This window comes from Amblyraja radiata, chromosome 5 (assembly GCF_010909765.2).
Source record: "Amblyraja radiata isolate CabotCenter1 chromosome 5, sAmbRad1.1.pri, whole genome shotgun sequence".
In the NCBI taxonomy this organism is placed as follows: Eukaryota; Metazoa; Chordata; class Chondrichthyes; order Rajiformes; family Rajidae; genus Amblyraja; species Amblyraja radiata.
Window position 1 is genome coordinate 56520868 of NC_045960.1, and position 25055 is coordinate 56545922.

Below are 25055 nucleotides of genomic sequence, written 5' to 3' on the forward strand. Positions count from 1 at the left end.
TTCCAAGAAAGTATTCTGATGAATGGAATGTACAGGCCATCCTTGGGCAAAGAGAGATTGACTTAGGGATACTGGTACCTGTACATACCCATAACATTATTCAATTCAGAATCAGACATATGGGTATACGTTCGTTCGTACAACTATAGTGTCTCCTATCATTATAGTGCTGTCTGCCTTCACCCTACGCCACTGTGCCTCAGAGCCAGAACTGGTGCAAACAACTGGCTACAGCTGCTTTCCCTGTCGTCCCCCCCCCCCCACCCCCCCCCCCCCCCCCCCCCCCCCCCGCCCCCTAACATTATTCAAAAGGGTATACATGTTTTTGAGGGGAATGGCCACACTCTCCTCCTGCACACTCTGCCTACTCCCTTTACCCTTCCTGCGATCATCCATCTACTTTCTGCTTGCACCTTCGGTGTGACCACCTCACTATCACTCCTATTTATGACCCTCTCATTCTCCTGGGCAATCCTGAGGTGTTTCAGCTGCAGCTCCAGTTTCCTCACTGATTCAGCCAGGAGCTGCAGCTGGGTGGACATCCCACAGGTGTAGACCTCGGGGACACTGGAAGTTTCTCTATTATCCCACATCCTGCAGGAAGTTTCTCCGTTCTCCCACATCCTGCAGGAGGAGCATACCCCACTTACCCTTAGACTAAAAAAGAAAATCACAAAAACAAGACCTAACCATGTCTTACAGTCAGCCTCTGCTCAGCCTTCTCACCAAAGCCTCTTGAGTCTGTACCATTTGACCTTGTTCAATATATATACATATTACATTAGCCCCCATCAAGTAGAAAGAAATTAAATTAGTTTACCAGCAAAAATTTAGAGAAATCACCCATAACAACTTTCAGATTAGTCTTTTATTATATTTCTATTATGTCATTTTGGGTCCGCATCAAACCACGTCTATACATGCCTGGTCGTTGGTTATCTAAATTGAGTCCTTTGTAGGAAACTGGATGAGTGCAGGGAAGGTGGATTGTTTTGCACATTCTGTACTAACCGGGGGATTGTGTTATTGTATGATGAAAGTCTTGCTGATCTGTATGCAAAACAAAGTATTTCACTGGACCTTGGTACCTTTGATAATAAAGAGATCATTGAACCATTGAGGTTTATTCATTTTCAGGGGAGGTCAACACAAATACCTGTTTTCTCCACTTATCGATGAAATGCTTTTACTTGCATAAAATTCACACTAGAATCACTGTCATAGAAAAAAATAGCACAGAAATTGGCCCTTCAGCCCACTGAGTTTGCACTAGTTATTAACTACCACAAATTAATCTAGCTTTAAATGTATAATGTTAATCTTGTGTGTCTTTTTAGTTAAAACAGCTGAAGCTAAAAACATGCCTTATGGAAGACCACGAGTTTTACAGCACAACAGCGAATATTGTCTCTTGACTCAAACATTTTACACAACTGGATATAGCTCTGATATTTTAATGCCTCTGTGGAGTGCATATACTGTTAACAAATCGGTAAGTGTGTTGCGTTCATTAACTTTCTCCCGTCACTAAGTAGGTACACCGCACTAAAGAAATCACAACAAAACGAATCCAGTCCTGGCTTACAATAGGAGTAAAATCAATGCAAAATAAGTACTTTACAGAGGATGCGATGGTTAAGATGAGTAGCAAAACTGGATTTTTGAAGATAGTGTTTATGGAAAGGCATGCAAAAAAATCATTAAACTAAAAATCATTAAAAAAATTGAGAGCTTTCACAGTAATTGTCAAGGTTATGGATAAGGCAGAGAATACGCTGGCTTTCAAAACATGATGGTTACGTTTCAGTGCAAATCCTCAGATTCTCACTTTGCCTTTGACACCAGGAGGCTTTCAATATTATTTGCAATACCAAGGACTTCGATTAATTAGTAGCAGGCAATGTACATCATGTAAAGTAACCTTCCATTGACAACAAACATAAAATACAACCTGTCAACATGTTTTCGGCAATACTGGTTGAGAGATTATTGTTCGTGGCATTGGGAGAATTCCCTTTCCTTATTTAATGCTGGTACAAGAACTCTTATTTGCAGGACAAGTAGGCATGGTCTCATTTTAACATCTCATGTAAACTAACTGCTATTCTGTACATTCTCCCCTTGACTCTTCGGCCCACTGAGTCCGTGCCGACCAGAGATCCCCACACACTAACAGTATCTTACACACACTAGGGACAATATACAATTATACCAAAGCCAATTAATCTACAACCCTTACGTCGTAGGAGTATGGGAGGAAACCGGAGAAAACCCACCCAGGTCACAGGGAGAATGTACAAACAGCGCCTGTAATCAGGATTGAACCCGGGTCTCTGGCGCTGTAAGGCAGCTACTCCACCGCTGCGCCACCATCCAACCTCTAGTTGCAAAATATGTATAGAATACAAAGGAAGTTAATTATCAGAACAAAGCAAAAAAGCATAACTTATTTTATGGTAAATTCACAACATTTGAATAATCTTGTAGAAGAATGAAACTGCACAACTGTCAGAGTAGCTTTTCAGAGCCAGCAATGTCAGTCTGCCACTAAGGACACAATTATCCTGGCTGAATGTTTCTTGTTGTTTTCTTTTGCACTGAGAATCAAATATAAGTTGTTTAACTTCATAACAACAGCACTTCCTGTGAAGATGGTGGAGACTTAACAATTTCTGCATTTGAGTGCAGACATCGGATGCCAGAAGTTGGTCTGAGTTTTGCACGGTAACAGTGCCAAGTATTTTCATGTATTTTCATTGAAACAATGTAATTTCTGGGCCTAGAATTGTCAGGAAGAAACAGGAACAGAAAGACTAAGTAAGAGAGGAAAGAAAACAAGAGTAGAGGAAAGTGAGTAATGGGAGGTGGGTAAGGAACTGAAATGCAACTGAAACAACTGGAAAGCAAAACAGGAGAAATCGTGTGGTGCAGAGAGATCAAGAGAGGAAATAAATAGAAGTGAAAACTGATGTTCTGATAATGAGGAAATAATAGACAAAATGCAAAGAATATGAAATTAGAGAAAATTAAGGCATCAACAACTATCAATAACAAAGAAGTCCAAGTAAAACTCACTGGAATGTTAGAGCATGGGGGAGATGTGGAAGTGGTTGTGGTTTGGTGACCAATAATGGTGTGTTTGTGCTGTGGGAGTGAAAGCCGTGAATCATTAAAATAATCCGAACAGAACAAAAACCCATGGAAAGAAAACAAATTTTCCACATCCTTAGTGAGATTCCAACTCTAATACTAACCCAAGCCACATTATGACATAACTTTGCGCAGTATATGTTTCATGTGACAATTAGCAGTTTTGTTTTCTATACTTAAGTTCACAAGCTAAATAACAGAGCTTTTACAGCAGGTCTACTGGAGATCTGCATTCTTCTTCTTAAGCCACAGGAAGGTGTATGATAATAGACAATACGTGCAGGAGTAGGCCATTCGGCTGATAATCATGGCTGATCATCCAAAATTAGTACCCGGTTCCTGCCTTCTCCCCATAGCCCCTGACTCCGCTATTTTTAAGAGCCCTATCTAGTTCTCTCTTGAAAGCATCCAGAAAACCTGCCTCCACCGCCCTCTGAGGCAGAGAATTCCACAGACTCACCACTCTCTGTGTGAAAAAGTGTTTCCTCGTCTCCGTTCTAAATGGCTTACTCCTTATTCTTAAACTGTGGCCCCTGGTTCTGGACTTCCCCAACATCGGGGACGTTTCCTGCCTCTAGCGTGTCCAAACCCTTAACAATCTTATATGTTTCAATGAGATAACCTCTCATCCTTCTAAACTCCAGAGTGTACAAGCCCAGCTGCTCCATTCTCTCAGCATATGACAGTCCTGCCATCCCGGGAATTAACCTTGTAAACCTACTCCCTCTATAACACGAATGTCCTTCCTCAAATTAGGGGGCCAAAACTGCACATAATACTCCAGGTATGATCTCACAAGGCCTCTGTACAACTGCAGAAGGACCTCTTTGCTCCTATATTCAATTCTTCTTGTTATAAATGCCAACATGCCATTCTCTTTCTTCACTGTCTGCTGTATCTGCATGATTACTTTCATAGACTGATGTACAAGGACCCCCAGATCCCATTGTACTTCCCCTTTTCCCACTTGACACCATTTATATAGTAATCTGCCTTCCTGTTTTTGCTACCAAAGTGGATAACCTCAAATTTATCCGCTTTAAACTTCATCTGCCATGCATCTGCCCACTCCCCCAAGTCACCCTGCATTCTCATAGCATCGTCCTCACTATTCACACTGCCACCTAGCTTTGTGTCATCAGCAAATTTGCTAATGTTACTTTGAATCCCTTAATCCAAATCATTGATATATATTGTAAATAGCTGCGGTCCCAGCACCGAGCCTTGCAGTACCCCACTAGTCACTGTCTGCCATTCTGAAAGGGACCCATTAATCCCTACTCTTTGTTTCCTGTATGCCAACCACTTCTCCATCCAAACCAGCACTCTACCACGAATACCATGTGCCCTTATTTCGACCACTAATCTCCTATGTGGGATCTTATCAAATGCTTTCTGAAAGTCCAGGTACACTACATCCACTGTCTCTCCCATGTCAATTTTCCTAGTTACATCTTCAAAAAATTCCAGATTAGTCAAGCATGATTTCCCCTTTGTAAATCCATGCTGACTTGGACCAATCCTGTGGCTGCTATTGGGCCCTGGGGATTTATCAGCATTCAGTCCCATCAGTTTATCCAACACCATTTCCTGCCTAATGTGGATTTCCTTCAGTTCCTCCGCCACCCCAGATCCTCTGGCCATTACTATATCAGGAAGATTGTTTGTGTCCTCTTTAGTGAAGACGGATCCAAAGTTCAACTCGTCCGCTGTTCCCCATAATAAATTCACTTTTTTCGGTCTTCAAGGGTCCAACTTTGGTCTTAACTAATTTTTTCCTCTTCACATACCTAAAGAAGCTTTTACTATCCTGCTTTATATTCTTGGCTAGCTTACCTTCGTACCTCATCTTTTCTTCCTGTATTGTCTTTTTGGTAATCTTCTGTTGTTCTTTAAACATTATCCAATCCTCTTGCTTCCCGCTCATCTTTGCTACCTTGTACTTCTTCACTTTAATTTTTATACTGTCCCTGACGTCCCTTGTCAGCCATGGTCGTCCCTTTCTCCCCTTGGAATCTTTCTTCCTCCTAGGAATGAACTGATCCTGCACCTTCTGTATTATTCCTAGAAATACCTGCCATTTTTGTTCCACTCTCATCCCTGGTAGTGTATCTTTTCAGTCAACTTTGGCCAGCTCCTCTATCATGGCCCCATAGTCCCCTTTATTCAACTGCAACACTGACACCTCCGATCCACCCTTCTCCCTCTCCAATTGTATATTAAACCTGACCATGTTATGGTCACTGCCTCCTAATGGCTCATTAACCTCGAGGTCCTTTATCACATCCAGTTCATTACCTAACACTAAATCCAGAATTGCCTTCTCCCTGGTAGGCTCTAATACAAGCCGTTCTAAGAATCCATCACAAAAGCACTCGACAAAGTCACTTTCTTGGGGTCCAGTACCAACCTGGTTTTCCCAGTCTACCTGCATGTTTAAATCTCCCATAACAACCACAGCATTACTTTTACTACATGCCAATTTTAACTCCCGATTCAACTTGCGCCCTGTCCAGGCTACTGTTTGGGGGCCTGTAGATTAGTCCCATTAGGGTCATTTTACCCCTACAATTACTTAGTTCTATCCATACTGACTCCCCTACAATTCCTTAGTTCTATCCATACTGACTCCACATCTCCTGTTTCAATGTCACCCCTTGCAAGGGACTGAATTTCATTCCTCGCCAACAGGGCAACCCCACCCCCTCTGCCCACCTGTCTGTCTTTTCGATAGGAGGTATATCCTTGAATATTCAGTTCCCAGCCCTGGCCCTCTTGCAGCCATGTCTCAGTAATTCCCACAATATCATACTTGCCAGTTTCTAACTGAGCCTCAAGCTCATCCACTTTATTCTTCATACTTCGCGCATTCATATACAACACTTTAACCTCCGTATTCACTTCCCCCCTTGCACCGCTGGCAATTGGCCTTGACCTTACTCTGTTGTCCATTCTCGAGCTTTCCTTCCCATTAATTCGAGAATCTTTTGTAATTTTTCCATGATGGGGACATAAGCCATGTGAGGAACATGAGCTAAATTGAAACTATCAGTAGGTACTGCTGATTCTTTGGTGGGCTGAAGGTGACTCATTTCCACTCCAGGTGTGTGCATTCAGAGATGGTTTGCAAGGCCAATGTGGGAGCCACAGTTTCTGTCATGTGTGGGGTAGGAGTTTGATGGGGGGAAGCAGGTGGGTAGTTATGGAGGTGGTTTGCTTTATTCTGGGCTTCTGTCACATGGACTTGAGGTTCTCATTGCCATTCTTCATGCTCCTCCATTTTGAGTAGTCATGTGCCAGTGAAAATGTTACATGTTGTCTGGAGTCATTTCCTATCTCCATTGGCTGTCATTTGTGTTACGGGGCTTGGTGTTACAGTCTGTGTTTGTGAATTTGTTGTTGAAATTGACATGGTCTTTATGTTTAACCTTTTCTTGTATTTCACCAGCCGGGAGTTCCACCTCTGCCTCCAGTCATTCAGAACTGCCTACGGCCTGATCCTCGAATCGTTGCAAATAATAGCCAGCAGTGTTCAAATCTTAACGCCACATTGAACATGACCTTTGACTTTCTTTATCCTCCAAGTAAGTGAATTTGGTATAGCTTGATATTGACAAGAGGCACTGAATGTGTTAAGGAATCTCAGTTAAACACCATTAGCCACTGGTTGTGGTACAATCCCACTACATTCAAAACTGGTTATCCTGGTGGTCATCATTCCGAGTTGTAACTCTCAAACTGGAAAACTTTTCCATCCGAGAGGTCCAACTGGAGCATATGTTGGAATATGGATTTCTAGAACAGGATTTCACTTTGAAAATGTCAATGAAGGACTGTGGAAGTGTGATTGAATATTGTGCAAAGGTTAATGGCAAACTTCATTTTCTGAAAGTCAACTGGCCAAAGGCATATGCTATTCAAATCTTGTGAGACTATGATTTATTTGATTGATCTGTAGAGTTGGGGGAGGGGGGAGCGGTTGATGAAGGGATTTGGATTTAAATTAAATTAGTTCAGACCAGAATATTAGTTCCATTTAATAATATGTGATGGTATTTTTGCAGATCTCAGAAACGACCCTGAGCAATTTGATGCATTAATTACCAGCAACCTTGTGCCTATGTATGAAGCTTTCAAAAGTAAGTGTGATAAATATGTGTTTGTGGTGGAGATTAGGGTTAAACATGAGCTAATGTTTGGTTTGCTGTTTAATTACTTGGCATACAGCCACTTGTTGTGTAAGGCACGGTTTATATGATTGGATCACTGGAATAAGCTCTGGAAGCCAATATTATCCCAAATCATACAGAAATTAATCTATATTTCGGGCAAAATAGAGTTGGGGTAACAGAGGTGAAGGTGCGGCTTTAGTAATCAGGGAGAATGTTAAGATGGTACACAGAGGAGACATACTGGAGTGTGAAGCATTATGTCTCGTGAAGCATTATGGATTGAGCTCAAAAATAAGAAAGAAGCAACTACTCTAATGGGATTATATTATAAACCACCCAGTAGCCAGCAGAAGATAGAGGATCAGATATGTAGACAGATTTCGGAAGGATGCAAGAAAGTACAAGTTGTTGTAGTGGGTGACGTTAACTTCCCCAAAATGGACCGGGATTTACTCAGGGCAAAATTAGTTAGGTATATCAAAGAAGGTTTCCTTAAACAATATACAGATAGTCTGACTCGAGGAAGGACCACACTGGACCTTGTCTTGGGAAATGAGCCGTGCCAGATGACTGTTGTTGCAGTGGAAGAAGAATTTGGAGACAGTGCTCACAAAGATCCTAGAGTGGAGCAAGATAGACCACACCTGCTAAATGCAATGGACTGACGTGTAGTACGCAACGGAACGGAACGTTGGCCTTTTTTTCATCCATTTCGGTAACCCGACCCGACTCGCAGTGTAATCAACGTTGCAGGGGAACAGTTGGTGTTAATAAATTATAATTCTGAAAATGAGGAGAAAATTTTTACCAAAGAACTTTTATTTTTACGAGGATGTTTCCATAACCAGCTTCCATCTCCGCACTAGTATCTTTGCTCCGCTATGGGATCTTTGGTGTGGACACGGAAGCCGGTTATGGAAATGGGGCCGAAAATTACCCATGAATCGTCCCATGACCGTACTACATCTTTTTCGTCGAGTGGACTATCTTGCTAGCTATAGGATCTTTGCTCACAACCATAGATTTTCAGATTATTTTGAATAGGGACAGATTTAGATGTTGGGGGAAGGTACTTAATTGGGGCAAGGCAGATTACAATGTTTTTAGGCAGGAGCTAAGGAGGGTAAATTTGAGCAGTTGTTCTTGGGTTTGTCTACAGATGACATGAGGGAGGTTGTTTAAAGGTCAGTAGATCAAAGTGCAGGATCAGCATATTCCAGTAAGGAGGATGCTGTCAGAACTAGAAAGACTAGTAAAACAACCGTGGATGACCAAGAAGGTTATACATTTGGTCAGGAAGAAAAATGGCCAGGAAGGAGACATATGTCAGGTTTAAGAAGGTGGCATCAGACAGGGCTTATGAGGAATATAAAGCGAGTAGGAAGGATATCGTGGGCGATTAGAAGGGCCAAAAGGGACCCTGGAATATAATTGGCAAGTCAGATTAAGGATAATTCCAAGGCTTTTTATACATACGTTAAATATAAAGGGGTGACTGGGGAGAAGGTAGCACAGCTCAAAGATAAAGGAGGGAATCTATGCTTGAAGTTGGAGGATGTCAGAGAGGTACCAAACGAGTTCTTTGCATCTGTATTCACAGAGGGGAAGAACAACGAGATCAGTGTGGAGCATACAAATATGCTCGGGCAGTTTGTGATCGGGATGAAGGAGGTACTGTGGCTCATTTGAAGAACTAGGGCCCTGATGTGATCTATCCCAGGTTGTTGAGCGAGGCAAGATAGTTGATTATGGGGGCCTTGACGAGGATCTTTGTTTCTTCGCTAGCCACTGCGAGGTCTCAGAACTCTGAAGGGTGGGCAATGTTGTTCCTTCGTGCAAGATAGGAGGTAGAGAGAACCCAGGAAATTATTGGTTAGTGAGCCTCACATCAGTGGTAGGGAAACTGTTGGGGGAGAATTCTTCAAGATAGGATTTACTCCCATTTGGAAGAGAATGGGCTAATTAGGGATAGCCAACATGGCTATGTACATGGCATGTCATAACTCACTAACTTGATTGAATTTTTGATGAGGTGACAAAGGGGATTGATGAGGTAGGGTGGTGTTGATACATGGATTTTAGTAATGCTTTCAATAAGGTCCCTCATTATAAGCTGATCCGGAAGATTAAGATGTATGAGATTCACAATGACTTGGTTGTGTGGATTCAGAACTGGCTTATTCATAGAAGGCAGAGGGTTGTGGCTGAAGGTAAATATTCTGGCTGGAGGCCAGTGACCAGTGAAGTTCCACAGGGTTCTCTGCTAGGACGCCTGCTGTTTGTGATATATATATATAAATGTTCGAGATAGAAATATAGATGGGTTGGTGAGTAAGACTGCTGATGACACCAAAATTGGAGGTGATGCATTGAGGGATACTGTTAGAAGATACAGTGGAATATAGATCAGCTGCAGAAATGGGCAGAGAAATGGAAGATGGAAGTGAGAGGTATTGCACTTTGGGAGGTTGAATGTAAGGAGAGTATACAGTTAATGGCAAGATCCATAACAGCACTGATATGCAGAGGGATCTTGGAGTCTTAAGTTCACAGCTCATTAAAGGTGGCAGAACAAGTAGATATGGTGGTAAAACAGCTGTATGATATGCATGCTAGGGGCATTAAATATGTCAGGAGGTTATGATGCAGCTCTATATGATGCAAATCGTGTACAGACAGCTGAGATCAATTTAATTAGGAATCATGTTTGGCACAAGCATCGTGGGCCGAAGGATCTGTTCCTGTGCTGTACTCTTCTATGTACTAAAAAACACACATTCATAGCAGAGAGAACAATGCGAGAGTATAAACTAGCATAATTCAAGAGAGAATTAGAGCTCTTAAAGATAGCGGAGTCAAGGGGTATGGGGAGAAGGCAGCAACGGGTTACTGATTGTGGATGATCCGCCATGATCACATTGAATGGCTCGAAGGGCCGAATGGCCTACTCCTGCACCTATTGTCTATTGTCTATAATGGGGGTAGTGATAAATAAAAATCAACAAGCAGACAAGATAATTGAACCTTTTGATGAGGGCATTGAAAGATGGCAATTTAGAATGGGTATAATACATACAATACAATTTATTGTCATTAAGTAAAGAGGGAGGTTCTGGCAAGATAAATCATAGTGTGGCTATTAGTGACAAGACCTACAATGTGTGGAAACAAGGTGAGGATAGCACATTTAAAAAAATATCGATTTGTAGGTATGATGTTCTTGGAATGTACAAGAAAATGTGACTTAAACACCGATTACCACTGTGTTACCTCTGCTTTAAAAACCTAGTATTGTTCAGAATTCCCAGCAATATAATTATATGTACTGCAATATCTATATAAGGATAACTTCAGACTAAAGAAATCTTGAAAAATAAATCAAGGATGGACAATATCTAACTACATTTCTCCAAAAGATAAAGCATGACATTTGGAAAGATATTTCTTGCAATGAATCAGCTACAGATAAAAAGTATGAAAGCTTAAAATAAATTGTTCTTTTTAGAAGCCTGTTACCATGTCATGGAAAATAAAGGGAATTCTATGGAAATGTCTATGAATGGGGTATTAAACAGATCTTTTCATTTATTACATTTCAAAATAACCAAGTTCTTATTAATTTGTAGCGATTTGGCATTACTTTCACATGGTTATGCTGCCAGACATGGCTGTGCTGAAAAATGGAGTCAATGTATTGAGTGGACCAGTATTTGACTATAATTACGATGGACACTTTGATACACCTAACCAAATAAAAAAGTAAGGAATATGTTTTTTGTACTTTATATTGTTTGATACAAAATGTAAACTTTGACTACCATTGGGTGAGAGCATAATTAAGAAACATTGAAAGAGTAAAGGGCCTGTCCCACTTTCACGACCTAATTCACGACCTCTGTCGAGTTTGCCCTTGACTCATACTCGCAGCATAGTCGTCAAGAGGTCGTAGGAGGTCGTAAGTAGGTCGTGATGCTAGTCGTAGGTAGGTCGTGATGCTAGTCGTAGGTACTCGTGGCATCAAGTAGGTCGGGGCATTTTTCTAGCATGATGATCAAGGGCCATGAGTAAAAAAGGTCGTGAATTAGGTCGTGAAAGTGGGACAGGCCCTTAAACCAGCTTAGGATAACCAACCTATTTAAAATTCCTGAAGTGATTTATTAACCAAATGTGATGCAGAAATTGCTAAAAATGTGTTATTATAGCTCATTTTGTTTTGTTTAGTCTGGACGTGTAAAGCCACAAAGTCTAGAAAACTACCAGTTGCTTTAATGATTACAAGGCATTTATATAACAGGATATGCAAGGTGTAACACATTTATGGGTAGTTCAGGCATTCCCACTTTTGAGTTAGAAGTTTGCTGATTCAAGATTTACTCCAATGACCTGAGTATCTATGACCAGCTGTCGTTCCATTGTTGTACTAAAGCAGTTGCCATATTTATGACTAGATGTTAAATTGAGATCCTGTCTGTTTTCGTCTGTGGATGGAAAAGATCTTTTAGTTTGAATACTTGTCAATCCCACATTGAATATATTAAATGGCATGTTCCAGTGCTATCCTGTCCCATGTTCCATGGCTCTGCCCCTGCAGCTCTGGGGAGGTGAACTGCAGAAAGTCATTTTGTACGGCACCATTCTGTGGTGTCCTTCCATTTATTTGATTGATTAAAGGATACAGCATGGAAACAGAGCTTTCGTCCCACTGAGTCCATGCCAACCTTTGATCACATGTTCACATTAGCTCTATGTTATCCCACTTCCCACAGCCTGGGGTCAATTTGCAGAGGCCGATTGACCTACAAGCCTGTATGTCTTTGGGATATGGGAAGAAACCGGAGCTCCCGGTGGAGAGCCATGTGGTCATACAAACTCCACACAGGCAGCACCTGAGGTCAGGATTGAATTTAGGTCTCTGGCCCTGTGGGGTAGCAGCTTTAACAGGTGCGCCACTGTGCCACATAATCATGTTTTTTTTCATTCTTCCTTCCTTCTGAGAGCAGAAATTCCTCATCTCGGTTTTAAATTGGAGATAGTGATCATGAATAAAAAGATATTTCCAAGGAAAGTGCAATATTTTATTTCAAGACATCAAGTCTCTTAAAAAGTAAATTCAATTCAATTCCACAACTACACCTCAACTCTTTAGTCCATGTTCTCACTCTCTTTCGCGCATTGACCAGATGGCCTTGTTTACAGCTTTTCCCCATGTTCACCCCGATTCTAACCTATCACCCTCCCCATCCCACGTGCAGTTTAATAAAATCTGCCTTTGCCTCCTCCCCAGTTCTGACTAAACGACTTGTATCTGAAATGTTAGTTCTGTTTATTTTTACATATGTAACCTGCCCTGATGAGTATTACTAGCATTTTATGTTTTCATTTGGCATCCAATTTGAATCTGGTTAAACAAATCACCAACATGAACCATCGCATGTTCTCATATCAGACTAGCTCACCAGTAGGCTACTGCATAAATGTTGCTAATTGGCCTCACTCCAAATATTGGCCTGAGCTTTGCTCAGTTTTGGTGGCAGATCCAGGGAAAACAGCAGGCCTTTCTCAACATTAATCTTGGGTGCTGTCTGTATGGAGTTTGCATGTTCTCCCTGTGACTGTGAGAGTTTCCTCCAGGTGCTCCTGTCTCCTCCCACATCCCAACAACGTGTGGACTTGTAGGTTCATTTGCCTCTGTGATATAGGCCTCAATGTGTAGGGTATGGGTGAGATAACATGGAGCTAGTATGAATGTGTGATCAATGGTCAGTGTGAACTACAAGGGTTGAAGGGCCTATTTCAATGTTGTAACTCTTAAAAAATAAATGTTTCTGAAGGGAGGTTTTGGGCATGGCCAGATTCACTGCCATTCACTGGCCAATTCACTGCCACTGCTCAGGGCCTCGTCATTCAGCTTCCAGACTGTGTGGGGAAAACGAGAATGAATGTGTAGATCTGATGAAGGAGAATTCAGGCAAGTGTGGCTGTGGGATTCATTCAAAGAATCCAATTCAATGACATTATAAAATACTGGCACTGACACTGATAAAATGTTGACATTTTTTGAATGACTTCTCATGTTATTTCTCCAGGTATGTTAATAATACAAAGGTCCCCATTCCTACGCATTTTTATGTAATCCTTACCAGCTGTAATAACACTGTTCAGACTCCCCTGACTTGTGAAGGCCCACTGGATGTAATGTCATTCATTCTACCACATCGAGTGGATAACAGTGAAAGTTGCCCGGTAAGTACAGCCGACAGACTTTCAGTTCTTAACATATACTGATTTATTTTCACAAGGCCCCAGCTTTGTACTGATCTTGATGCATTTCCAACCTGCTTTCTTCTGGACTAACCACCTCCCAAATAGTTCTTGATCCTGTTTTGGGTCTTTAGCAACCACATCTGCTAAGATTCCTGAAGCAGCCAGTGAATACTCTGGAGATACCCAGCTGCCAAGATATAACTTCAGCAAGGATGTGGGGGTGAATCAGGGACACAGGAGAAACATTCTGCTCCTCTTCACTATTCCCTGTTTAAATCAGAATAAAGAAATAACAGCAAATCTTTACCTTAAAACACTGCACGTCGGTTTATCAATGTTATATTGTTAACTTCATGGACAAGCAGAAACAGCGTCTGAAACAAGTATTCATGAAGAGCGCATCTTTATGTGCAAGAATCTTTAAAACACTGTGGAGTTTGCATGTTCTCTCGATGACCATGTATGTTTCCCCCGGGTCCTCCTGCATCCCAAAGATGTTCGTTCTGCTTGGCTGGTTGATAAATTGGCAGCTGTATGTTGTCACAAGTGTAGGTGGGTAGTAGGAGGATCTGGGGTGTTGATGGCATGTGGGAAGAATGTTATGGGGAAACTAAGTAGGGGAGAAGGATTATACTAAGTGCCACTTTAGAGTTAATGGACAGAATGGCCTCCTCTATAGGGAGAGAAAATGGGAAATAATTGATAGGAGCAGGAGCTTCTCCGTTCCTTGATCTTTTACCACAACCATCTTTCTCCAATGTCTCCACACTTTTTTATCACATGAAAATCCAAAAATCTGTTTTATGAACAAATTCGACAAATAAGCATCCACTGTCCTCTCAGGTAAAGAATGCAAATGGTTCGCCATGCTTTATCTGAAGAACCTTCTCTATTTCAGTTATAGATAGTTGATCTCATGTTTTGAGAATCTGATCTCTCGTTGTAATCTTCTCAGCTTGAAGAACCATACTTCCTGGATACACTCTCAAGCCCCATGAAAATATTAGATTTCAAGTAAATCATCCTTTGTTCATCTAAACTGAAGTAATGAACCTAATCTAAATCTTCAGTAGATTTAAATTGCCTTCCTTCAAGTGGCAATATATCAGCTCTTAGACATCGAGACCAAAATTAACATAGAATTCCAGGTACAGTCCCACCAGTCCTACATTAATATAGTAAGGCTTCCTTTAATCCCTTTGCAATAAAGACAAACACCATTTCTTCACCTGCATATTAGCTTCCTGCAATTGCTTGCAATTAGACCCAGATCCTCCAACACCAACATTTCACAAATGTGAAAAAAATCCTGCAATTTATTTTCTTACTTAAGTGCACTCATTTAACCTATACATATTCATGAAACATTTTTTGTATATTTCATGCACTCATACAGAAGGACTTTATGAAAAAGCAAATTGTTGAGTGTCTAGCAAGTACAATTGATGGAGAAAAATTGAAGGTGATAGGATTTTTTAAGGATTTATGTCAAGATCAAGCCATTCATAGAGAATATCATGGCTGCATGCTGTAGGCCAACTATTCTATCTATTAGATTTAATTAAGGCACATGCACTGCATGACCCCCCCCCCAACCTACCCCCAATCTGAAGAAAAAATGGAAACAGCAGGTTAACATTTCAGGTTTGAGGTCTCTGGTGAGAAGTGCAAAAAAGAAATATCAAAAGTGCTGTATCATCGATAAATATTTTAGCTTGTCCCATTCAGGACACATCACTAATCACATAAATAAACCACCTAAAGGCATATGATTGAAAATTACATGATCCAGCAACATTTTCCAACCTGCATGCAGCAAATGTCTTAATTTTATTTGACTGTTTAATAGATTTACTGTTTCTGTATCTTTTTTCGCAGGATGGCAAACCGGAATCCCAGTGGGTTAAAGAACGAATCTGGGCCCATGCAGCCCGTGTACGGGATGTGGAGTTGATCACTGGGCTTGATTTTTATCAGGATAGAAAGCAGCCAGTTCCAGAGATTTTACAGCTCAAAACATTTATTTGGGACTGAGATGTTTATTTGGGACTGAGATGTAAAATGCCAGATGTTTAAAATGAATTGACTATTGTGGGATACAGTTATAATGATGAATCTGATCCTTTGTTCACGGTGGATTTGGAATATCAATAGGAAACAAACCGGACAAAAAGAAATTGGCCTTCGTTTAGGGTTATTTTTCCACTTGGCTGTTTGGTAAGCCTAGATGTGTCATCACAGGAGAGTTCAAGTTTTTTTTACCAATGTCACTGAGTACATAGTGGTTAGAAGGCATGTCTGTCAGCTGATGACTACCGGCTGATCTCATCTCCTCCCAGATGCTCCTGGAAACAAACCAAGATAAATAAATAAATCACTGCAATAAAATAGATAAATAAAATCATAATTTCTTCTTTGTGCATTATATTAATTAAAACCATCACCACAACAGATCATGTTAGATGCCTTAGCATCTGGCAAGCTTTACTGGGATTCTCAAGGTATAACATAATCCTGGACAAAGTGTTTCAGTTGATTGTCTTCCACCATTTGAAATACCTGTTCTCTCTGCCTTGCATATTGTGGCCGGTAGTGTAAACGATCTGCGGATTGCTTATTGTTTAAAATGCCTTAGTTGTTTTTTCATTTATACACGGAGATGTAGATTGGTTATTGCATGTTAGCCAATCAGAATGCTTAGTAATTATAACTCCGCCTAATGCATGCTTTATAGTGTAAGAACTCATCTGCTGTCTTCAGTAGCTGCAGTAGAGTGAACGTATGATTTACTGCCTAGATGATGATGAACTGAACAATAAAGATGCTTGTGCTTCAACCTGTGTGAAACTAAGGTATTTACACTATCTTTAAAGGGCCTTGCAACAATTTGATCAGGCAAATCACTCAAACCTGCCGCTTCTTGCACATAACATATATGGGCAGCAGGACTACAAAGCCATCACCTCAAAGTCACACCCCTATGTTTGTGCATATGTTGTCTTTTGTTCACTGATATTCCATGAATTGCCCACTCAATGTTATTGTAGAAGTACATTTGCCCTACTATTCGCAACAGCCAAGAAAAGGCAACATAAACTATTTCTACAAAGGGATTAAAGACAGGCAATTTTACTTCGGAGTCACATGAGTGACTACGTGAAGAACCCGTCCAGCACGCATGCGCGCCATGAGCGTTCACGCAGTGCAACAGCAACTAACGGGAGTACGGGCGCTCCCGCTACAAGCTTGAAGGAATGGACCGTTAGGTAAGTACTTACCCACAGGTTCAAACTCACAACTTTGCTCCTCTTTGTGCACCAGGGGAAACTGGAGCAAAGCAGCACAGAGGGAAACGGCCCCTGTTCAACTCCAGGGAAGGAGCGTTTCCCCAAAATTGCATTTACTCAAAGTGCCTACCATTATTGGGGGTACATTGAGCAGGGCATTTAAAAACCCAAATATCTTAAATTGCATTTGATACCCCTGACGTCGGCTATCATTTTTGCATGCTCATTCCAGAGGGGCAGGGTAGTATGGCAAAACACCTGACCTTACTGTTCAACACAGTATGCGACCGCAACCTCTGGAAGGAAGTCATAAAACCTGCCCTCAACCTAAAAAATTCACAGGACTGTGAGAACGCCGACCTCACAACCACAGATCCTGCTATCTGGTAAATTTACCAAACAAGTCTAAAAATTGGACGAAGTATCCAAGATATTCGGCATCATGAGGGCAGGGCCTGGAATGAGCAAATCACACAAAACCAGACAGCAGTACCTCCACGCGTCCACCAGTAGGCGTCTACTTAATGGTACTGGTGAAAGCTCGGGGCCCGCATGCCAGTGCCCGTAAGCCTTTTCAGGCCAGGGCCCAGAGCGGGCCCCATGGAAAATGCGCCACCTCCCAACAACACCATCCCGACAGATAAAGAACCAGAAACCGAAGAAATGAACACACCACTAAACAACAGTGAAGGCAGATGAGTATGGTTCCTACCATCACATAAAAGGTGAAGGGTTTGTACTAAAGGGGGGAGGGGGGGGAGGGGGGGTGGAAATCACACCTGGGTTTGGAAGCATGAAGAACTATCACACTTGGTAGTTATATACCAAAAGTATTCAAGGATAAAAATTGAATTAAGAAACTTGCCACCAGTTCAGCATGCACCCCAAAGGGGTTTACCCTCCCACTAAAAAAAGAACATGAGAGACTAACTAACAGGAGAAGATATACAAAGGGGTCATAAAGAAGTCTAATATGAACCTTTGGTACCAAAAAACCCAAAGATGGTGAATGTCGCACCATCATTGACTTAACCACTTGAATATTTTCACCAGGTATACACACTTTAATGGAAACTTGTAACTGCTAACCGTGGATTTCCTAGGATACTTTGTGGTAGACATCGACTTAAAAGATGCATACTATTCAGTACCCATTCATAAAAGATCTTCGGAGATACCACAATTTACCTGGATGGAGGTAAATATGGCAGTATAAATTATTGACAATGGCTAAATACGAGCCAAAACTGTTTTCCAAGATATTCAAACCAGCCCTGACACTATTAAGGAACATATCATCATGGCATGTCTCTATGATATTAACGACAGACAAAACCATGGAAATAGCTACATCAGCAGCATTAGCTACTAAAACTTATTTAGCCTGGGCTCTGTCATACAATCCAGATAAATCTACGTTGACACCATCCACAACTATGGACTATCTGGTATTCAATTAACTCTATCCACTTGTCTATAACATTGCCAAAAGGAGAGTCAGCGTATGGCACAACCTGCAACAAATTAATGGTAACAATCAACCAACCATTCAACAAAGTGGCAAGAGTAATTGGGAATTAGTAGCAGCATTACCAGCTACTTAACTTGAACCTTTCCATTAGAGCTAAGGTGCTAGTGTTTAAACAAAATAACCCATACCCAGAACAGGTGGTAAATGGACTAATCTGGAGTCGTCATCACTACAGACACTGGGCATAAAATCTAGTTGGAAATATTGAGTGCGTTCTAGGGGTAAAAGCATTTTGTTCAATAGTGCACCATTTTGCATGTTTGTTTATAAATTAACAACATCACAGTGGTGGCATATACCAAACCACATGGGCGGAATAAAATCGATATCATGTGACAATTTATTTAACAATTGGTAACCGTATGTCGTCAAACATGTTTGACCATCAGCAACTTACCTACCAGGTGAGCTAAATACTGTAAACAGACATATTAAACCAAAGTATTTGCTGAAATTACAAAGCAATATGGAACACCAGATATCGATTTCCTTGTATTCCAATTGAATCACCACGTACCGATATATGTCGCATGAAACCAGACCTTGAGGCAGCGGCAATGGATACATTCCCGCTGAACTGGGGGGGGGGGGAATCTAATCTATGTTCTCCCCTTTTCTACCTCATCAGTCAGGTACTACGGCCTCATCAGTCGGGTACTACGCAAAATACAGATGGACTCTGCTTCAGGTATTTTGATAGTACCCGACTAACCTGGTTCCCAGTGGTCCTCGACATGGTCATTAAAACCCCAATGACTTTTCCCAGTAGCCCAGACTTATTAATTCACCCAGTATCAGGCATAAGCCACCCATGCCACGATAAATTAAACTACTGGGTTGCAGATTTGAAAAGACCACTGCTGGGCCTGGGTTGCAGAATTGGAAAGACCACTGCTGGGCCTGGATTTGTCAGACAGCACTATCGACATGATGACAGCATCCCATCGCATATCCACAAGGGAACTATACTTGGCGAACATCAAGAAGTGGGAAGATACTGTTCAAATACAGGAACTACATATTCAACTACAACAAAACCTGTACTGGAGTTCCTGGCAGGTCTTCACCACAATGAAGGACTCAGCTACAGCGCCATTAATACAGCCAGAAGTGCTCTGTCAGCCTACTTAACTCAGGCTCCAGGACAACAGGCCATAGGGTACCACCCACTAGTGATCAAACTCGGGAGAGGCATATTCAACTCTAATCCCCCAGACCTAGGTACACCCAAATCTGGGATGTCAGTGTGGTCCTGACGTACCTTAGGGGATGGTCACCAGCCAGGTCCCTCACCCTGGAACAGCCTACCCTGAAGACGGCCATGCTGATGGCCTTGTCTCAGCACAAAGAGTTCAGTTCCTCCATCTACTACGATTGGACAATATGGTTATAACACCAGACCGTGTCACATTTACCATTCAGGGGCTGGTCAAACCAGCAGACCAGGAACATCAGGTCCAGTCATGGAATTCCAGGCATAACCACCTGAACCATGGTTATGTGTCATGACCCACTTATTGAATTACATTGACACAATAAGAAATCCCCGAGGGAGAGAAAAAGCCTTATGGGTCAGCCACAAGAAACCTCATGGTCAGGTGATGAGCCAAACTATCTCAAGTGGCTCAAGCAGATACTGGGAGTTGATGGAGTAAATACTAACGTGTATAAATCTTACTCCAGCAGGGCAGCATCCACATCGGTGGCTAAGAGGATGGACGTGCCTATGGACCACATCCTGGCTACATCGGGGTGGTCTAGGGAGTATATGTTCCAAACTTTTTATAACAAGCCGCTGGCAGAACCTGTATCGTTTGCAGAAAAAGTATTAGAATCTGCAAATATATAATTTAAACACGGGGGAGCATTTTGGTCTTGTTATTGTTAATAACACCATTATTGTTTTACAAACAGATTAATGGTTGATTACGATAACATACTTCCTCCCTCGAATGACTTTGGCAGCGAGTGAAGTATGAACTGTTACACGGTTTGAAATCACAGAGCTTTAAAATCTTCACGTAGTCACTCACGTGACTCCGAAGTAAAATAGTAAGATTAAACGAGAACTTACCAGTTCAAAGTTTGATCTGTATTTTATGAGGAGTTACGATGAGGGATTACGTGCCCTCCGCTCCCACCCTCAATTGTAGAGATCATCTGGTATTTAAGTTCTCCTTTTCTTTACTATGTTTATTTCAATTATTGTGTCTTCTGTGATTCCACACCGCTGTTTTGAAGTATGTCGCGCATGCGTGCTGGACGGGTTCTTCACGTAATTCTTCATCGTAACTCCTCATAAAATACAGATCAAACTTCGAACTGCTAAGTTCTCGTTTAATCTTACTATTAATGCTGGCCTTGCAAGTGATACCCACATCCACGAATTTAACAAAAAAGATAGGATTACAGTGGATTGCTCATGAAATGCAAATTCAATTGTAAAAAGCAGCCTCTCATATAATCTTTCTTGGGTAGAAACACACCTCTCTTGCATGCCTTTCTAAGTACTCCAAGAATATTAATATAATGTCTCCTTAGGAATGAACATTAACATCAGAAAACAAGAGAAAGCTTACAGCCACATTACAATTGCAATGTGGAGCATTGCCAACATGTTGAATTCATCTCAAAATTCCACAATAGAACAAGACTTCATTCTATTTGAACTACACAATAAAGAAAGCAAATCAGATTTGTAATAAAGGGCTCTGTTTGTACTGAGAAATGGTGAGATATTCATGTCTTAATGCTTGGAAGAAGATGCATGTGGTTGATTCTAGCACATCAGGAGCGCAGGCAGTTCCCAGGTTATGTAAGGATACCCTTCCTGAGAACTTCCGAATTCTCCTCAAGTTAAAAACCACTCAGAGTTGGAAATTTATAGCCATTTCTTCTTCACAACTGGATAAAAAATCCCTACTATGACTGTATTGTGGAAGTACACTCATGGTATTTCATGATGGCATTGGTATCCAACTGGAAACCTTACTCGTCTTTCCTACTACAGATGCTGCTGACCTGCTGAGTGTTTCCAGGATTTAGCTTTTAGTTCAAATTTGCAACATCTGCAGTTTTTAAAAATATTTATAAACTATGGCCTTGTCAAGTGACCCATACACTGAGAATGAACTGAAAATAAAGACATACGCTGAGACAGAAGTATATCTCAATGGATAATTGGAGGAGACTTTAATTGTGTTCTGGATCAATATCTGGATAAATCCTCACAAGAAAGGAGATATAATACAAAATCAAAATCTAGCGAACTCCTAAACACGTATATAAAAAATACAAATATAACCGACGTATGGAGGATTGCGAATCCATCCGGAAGAGAATATTCCTTCTATTCAGCCGTGCACAAACGTATACACGTATTGATTACTTTCTGGTGGACACTAAACTGATACCTTTTACAACAAATCCCAAATATCATAATAATATTATTTCCGATCATTCTCCTCTAACTTTCTCCCTAAAACTAGAAGGAATGTACAATTAAAAAAACATTCTGGAGATTTAATCCTCAAATATTAACTGACCCAGCTTGCTGTAAATATCTGAAGCAACAGATGGAATTGTTTTATGAGACAAATGAAACACCAGGTATTTCGGCTTAGTTATTATGGGAATCTTTTAAGGCCTTTATTAGAGGTTCTATTATCTCATATCAAGCATATCAAAATAAAAAGAATAGGACGGAACCACTGGAATTAGAAGAACAGATCAGACAGCTGGATTCAGAAAATGCTATAGATCCTTCTATGGATAAACATAATAATATAGCAGTATTAAAATTCAAGTTAAATCAAATTCTCTCTGCAAGAGTTATCAGGCTATTTCAAATTACTAAACAGAAAAACTTTGAATTCGGCGACAAACCGCATAAACCTCCGGCACGCCAGTTGAGAAAAATGGAAAAAGATCATACTATTCAAAAAATTAGATCAGAAAAAGGTGAGTTGTTTACACTCCCTAAAGATATCAACGAAAGATTTTTGCAGTTCTATCAAAATTTATACACATATAAAACTTCATTAGAAACAATAGAAATTAAAAACTTCCTCGACAATTGCAATTTTCCGTCACTTAACGCGGCGGAACGTGAAGAAGTAGGAGCGCAGATCACAATAAAAGAAATTGAAGAGACTATTAAATCACTGAATAATGGTAAAACGCCAGGCCCAGACGGGTTTAGTAATGAATTTTATTTTAAAAATGATGATTTAATCTCCCCGCATTTACAAGCCCTTTATATACACGCATTTAAAGAACATAAGCTACCACAAACTTTAGCCGAATCAACAATTACACTGATACCGAAAAAAAATAAAGATCTCGAAGAGCCGGGATCATATAGAGCAATAGCTCTGCTAAATACAGATCAGAAACTATTAGCTAAAACCCTGGCAAGAAGACTAAGCAAATACGTTAGTAAATTAATACATTCTGATCAACACATTCAACAACTTGAGACGCCTATTTAATATAATGCACTCACATAGAACGATAAAAGAAGACATCAATTATTTCATTAGATTTTGTCTGTAAAGATGTGGATTACAAACATGTCCGAGACACTACATTTGGAAAATATTAGGCTTGTCTTGGCAGAAAACCCAGATCAATTTTTCAAGACATGGACACCCTTTACCGAATTCTAACACAAATTTGGATTTAAATCTGATTCTGGGTTGGGTGAGGTGGGGGGGGGGGGGGGGGGGTGGGGGGGGGGGGGGGACACGAGGGGCAGGTATATCTTTTTTTCTCTTTTTCTTTTGCCTCTCATATCTTTATTCACTCTTTAGCCACACTATTTTGGTAGTCTAGGGGTCCTATCTTTTCACTTTTCACTTTTTCCCTCTCTTGTTCTTTCTCTCTTCTTTTCCCTCATTTCCAGGTTAAAAGGTTAAAATTGAAGCTGTACAATAACTGTATAATTTTACATGCCGAATGTTTTATTCTTGTACAATTGCTTCTAATAAAAAAATAACTAATGGTAGATAAATAAATAAAATATCTCCATCTCCATGTATATCTCCATGGATATAAATCAGTTCAACAACAATCTAGTTTATGACAACTCAATCAAGTTAAGTTGTCCAGTTTATTGTTGTATTTATGTTATTGTCAAGCATCACAGGAACAGACTGGGACATCACAGAAAATATAAATGACACATAAATTGTACAAGAGTGAAAAGAAAAAATATTGTATATGAAACAAAACATTAGTCCTAACACGATTAGAACACAAGTCCATGGTGTTAGACGAAGTGGTCTGCAGTGTGTTGTTACTGAGATAGGATTAGGGCTGTGCAGGTTGGTTCAATAACCTGATGTTTGCAGGAAATGGGCTTCATTCACACACCACCATTCAGGAATAGCTTATTCCCCTCTGTTATTAGACTTCTAATCAGTTCTGGTCCTCGATTCCCCTACTCTGAGCAAAATATACCTCTGTAAAATCTCCCCTCATCCTCCTGCGCTCCATGGAATAGAGACCCAGCCTACTCAACCTCGCTCTATAGCTCACACCGTCTAGTCCTGGCAACATCCTCTGAATCATTTCTGAACCCTTTCAAGCTAGACAATATCTTTCCTATAACATGGTGCCCAGAACTGAACACAATATTCCAAATGCGGTCTCACCAACGTCTTATACAACTGCAACATGACCTCCTAACTTCTACAGTCAATACTCTGACTGATGAAGGCCAAAGTGCCAAAAGCATTTTTGACCATCCTATCTATCTGCGACTTGACCTTCACCAGGCCAATCGATCCAGATCCTGCTGGAATCTTTCACAACCATCTTCACTATCTGCAAAACCACTAACTTTTGTAACTTCAGCAAACTCGCTAATCTTGCCCTGTATGTTCTCATCCAAATCATTGTTCCCTGATGTAATTAATCTTCACTACTCACAATCTGCTCTCCAGATCAATTTCTCCACAGTCCTTATAACAGTAGGAGATTGCAACGCAACCTTGACTGAATACTCCTTCAGGCGGGGATACAAGTTGATTATCGGTAGCCCTCCTACAGCATAGCAATGTTTGCCAGAGGCCAAATATGGATTGGGCATAATTTAGCTCCCTCTCGCCCAAATTTCAGTATTCATCTATGAAGTTTACTATCTCCTGACAGAAGAGAAATCCTACCAGTTGAGCCACATGTGAGTTTCTTTTTGGCTATTTAAAAAAAAAATTGGTTGTTGGTGATGATAAAGGGAGCCATGTGAATGCATATTGTTATTGTACAGTATTAATTGGTTGTTTCCTGTGAACTTGAATTATCAGGAAGAGCAGGACAGAATTAACGGAAAGAAGGAAGGCATTAGGAACATTAAACCCATCTCTGGATATGAAAACATTACTGCAACTAGTTCATATTATATTTTCACTGTTGAAAATCTTAAATTTAAGGCTCCGTTTAGTGGAAAACACCATGCAATGATCAAATGTTAACAACCAAATGGAAAGGGTGACCCTCGTGCATATTTGCTCGCTTTCCCTATCATTTAAACTGTTTTTTTGTCGGGTTAAAAGTCCGTAAATCACATGGAATAAACATGCAGCGAACTGTCGCAAACAACAGTTTACTTGCAACAGTTGCAGTGAGACGTCCTTGATCCTTGTGTACATT

At 40.7% G+C, this 25055-nt stretch overlaps 1 protein-coding gene across 1 annotated transcript in view; it reads left to right on the forward strand.

The window, feature by feature from the left end:
* LOC116973324 (ectonucleotide pyrophosphatase/phosphodiesterase family member 3-like) overlaps positions 1-16050 on the forward strand; it is a 74075-nt gene extending 58025 nt beyond the window's left edge. The window contains exons 19-24 of the mRNA XM_033021282.1: positions 1338-1492; positions 6599-6734; positions 7215-7289; positions 10949-11081; positions 13409-13565; positions 15465-16050. Of these exons, the coding sequence (XP_032877173.1) occupies positions 1338-1492; positions 6599-6734; positions 7215-7289; positions 10949-11081; positions 13409-13565; positions 15465-15620 (812 nt within the window). The 3' untranslated portion in view covers positions 15621-16050. The remainder of the gene's footprint in view (positions 1-1337; positions 1493-6598; positions 6735-7214; positions 7290-10948; positions 11082-13408; positions 13566-15464) is intronic.
* Positions 16051-25055: the final 9005 nt, after the last annotated feature.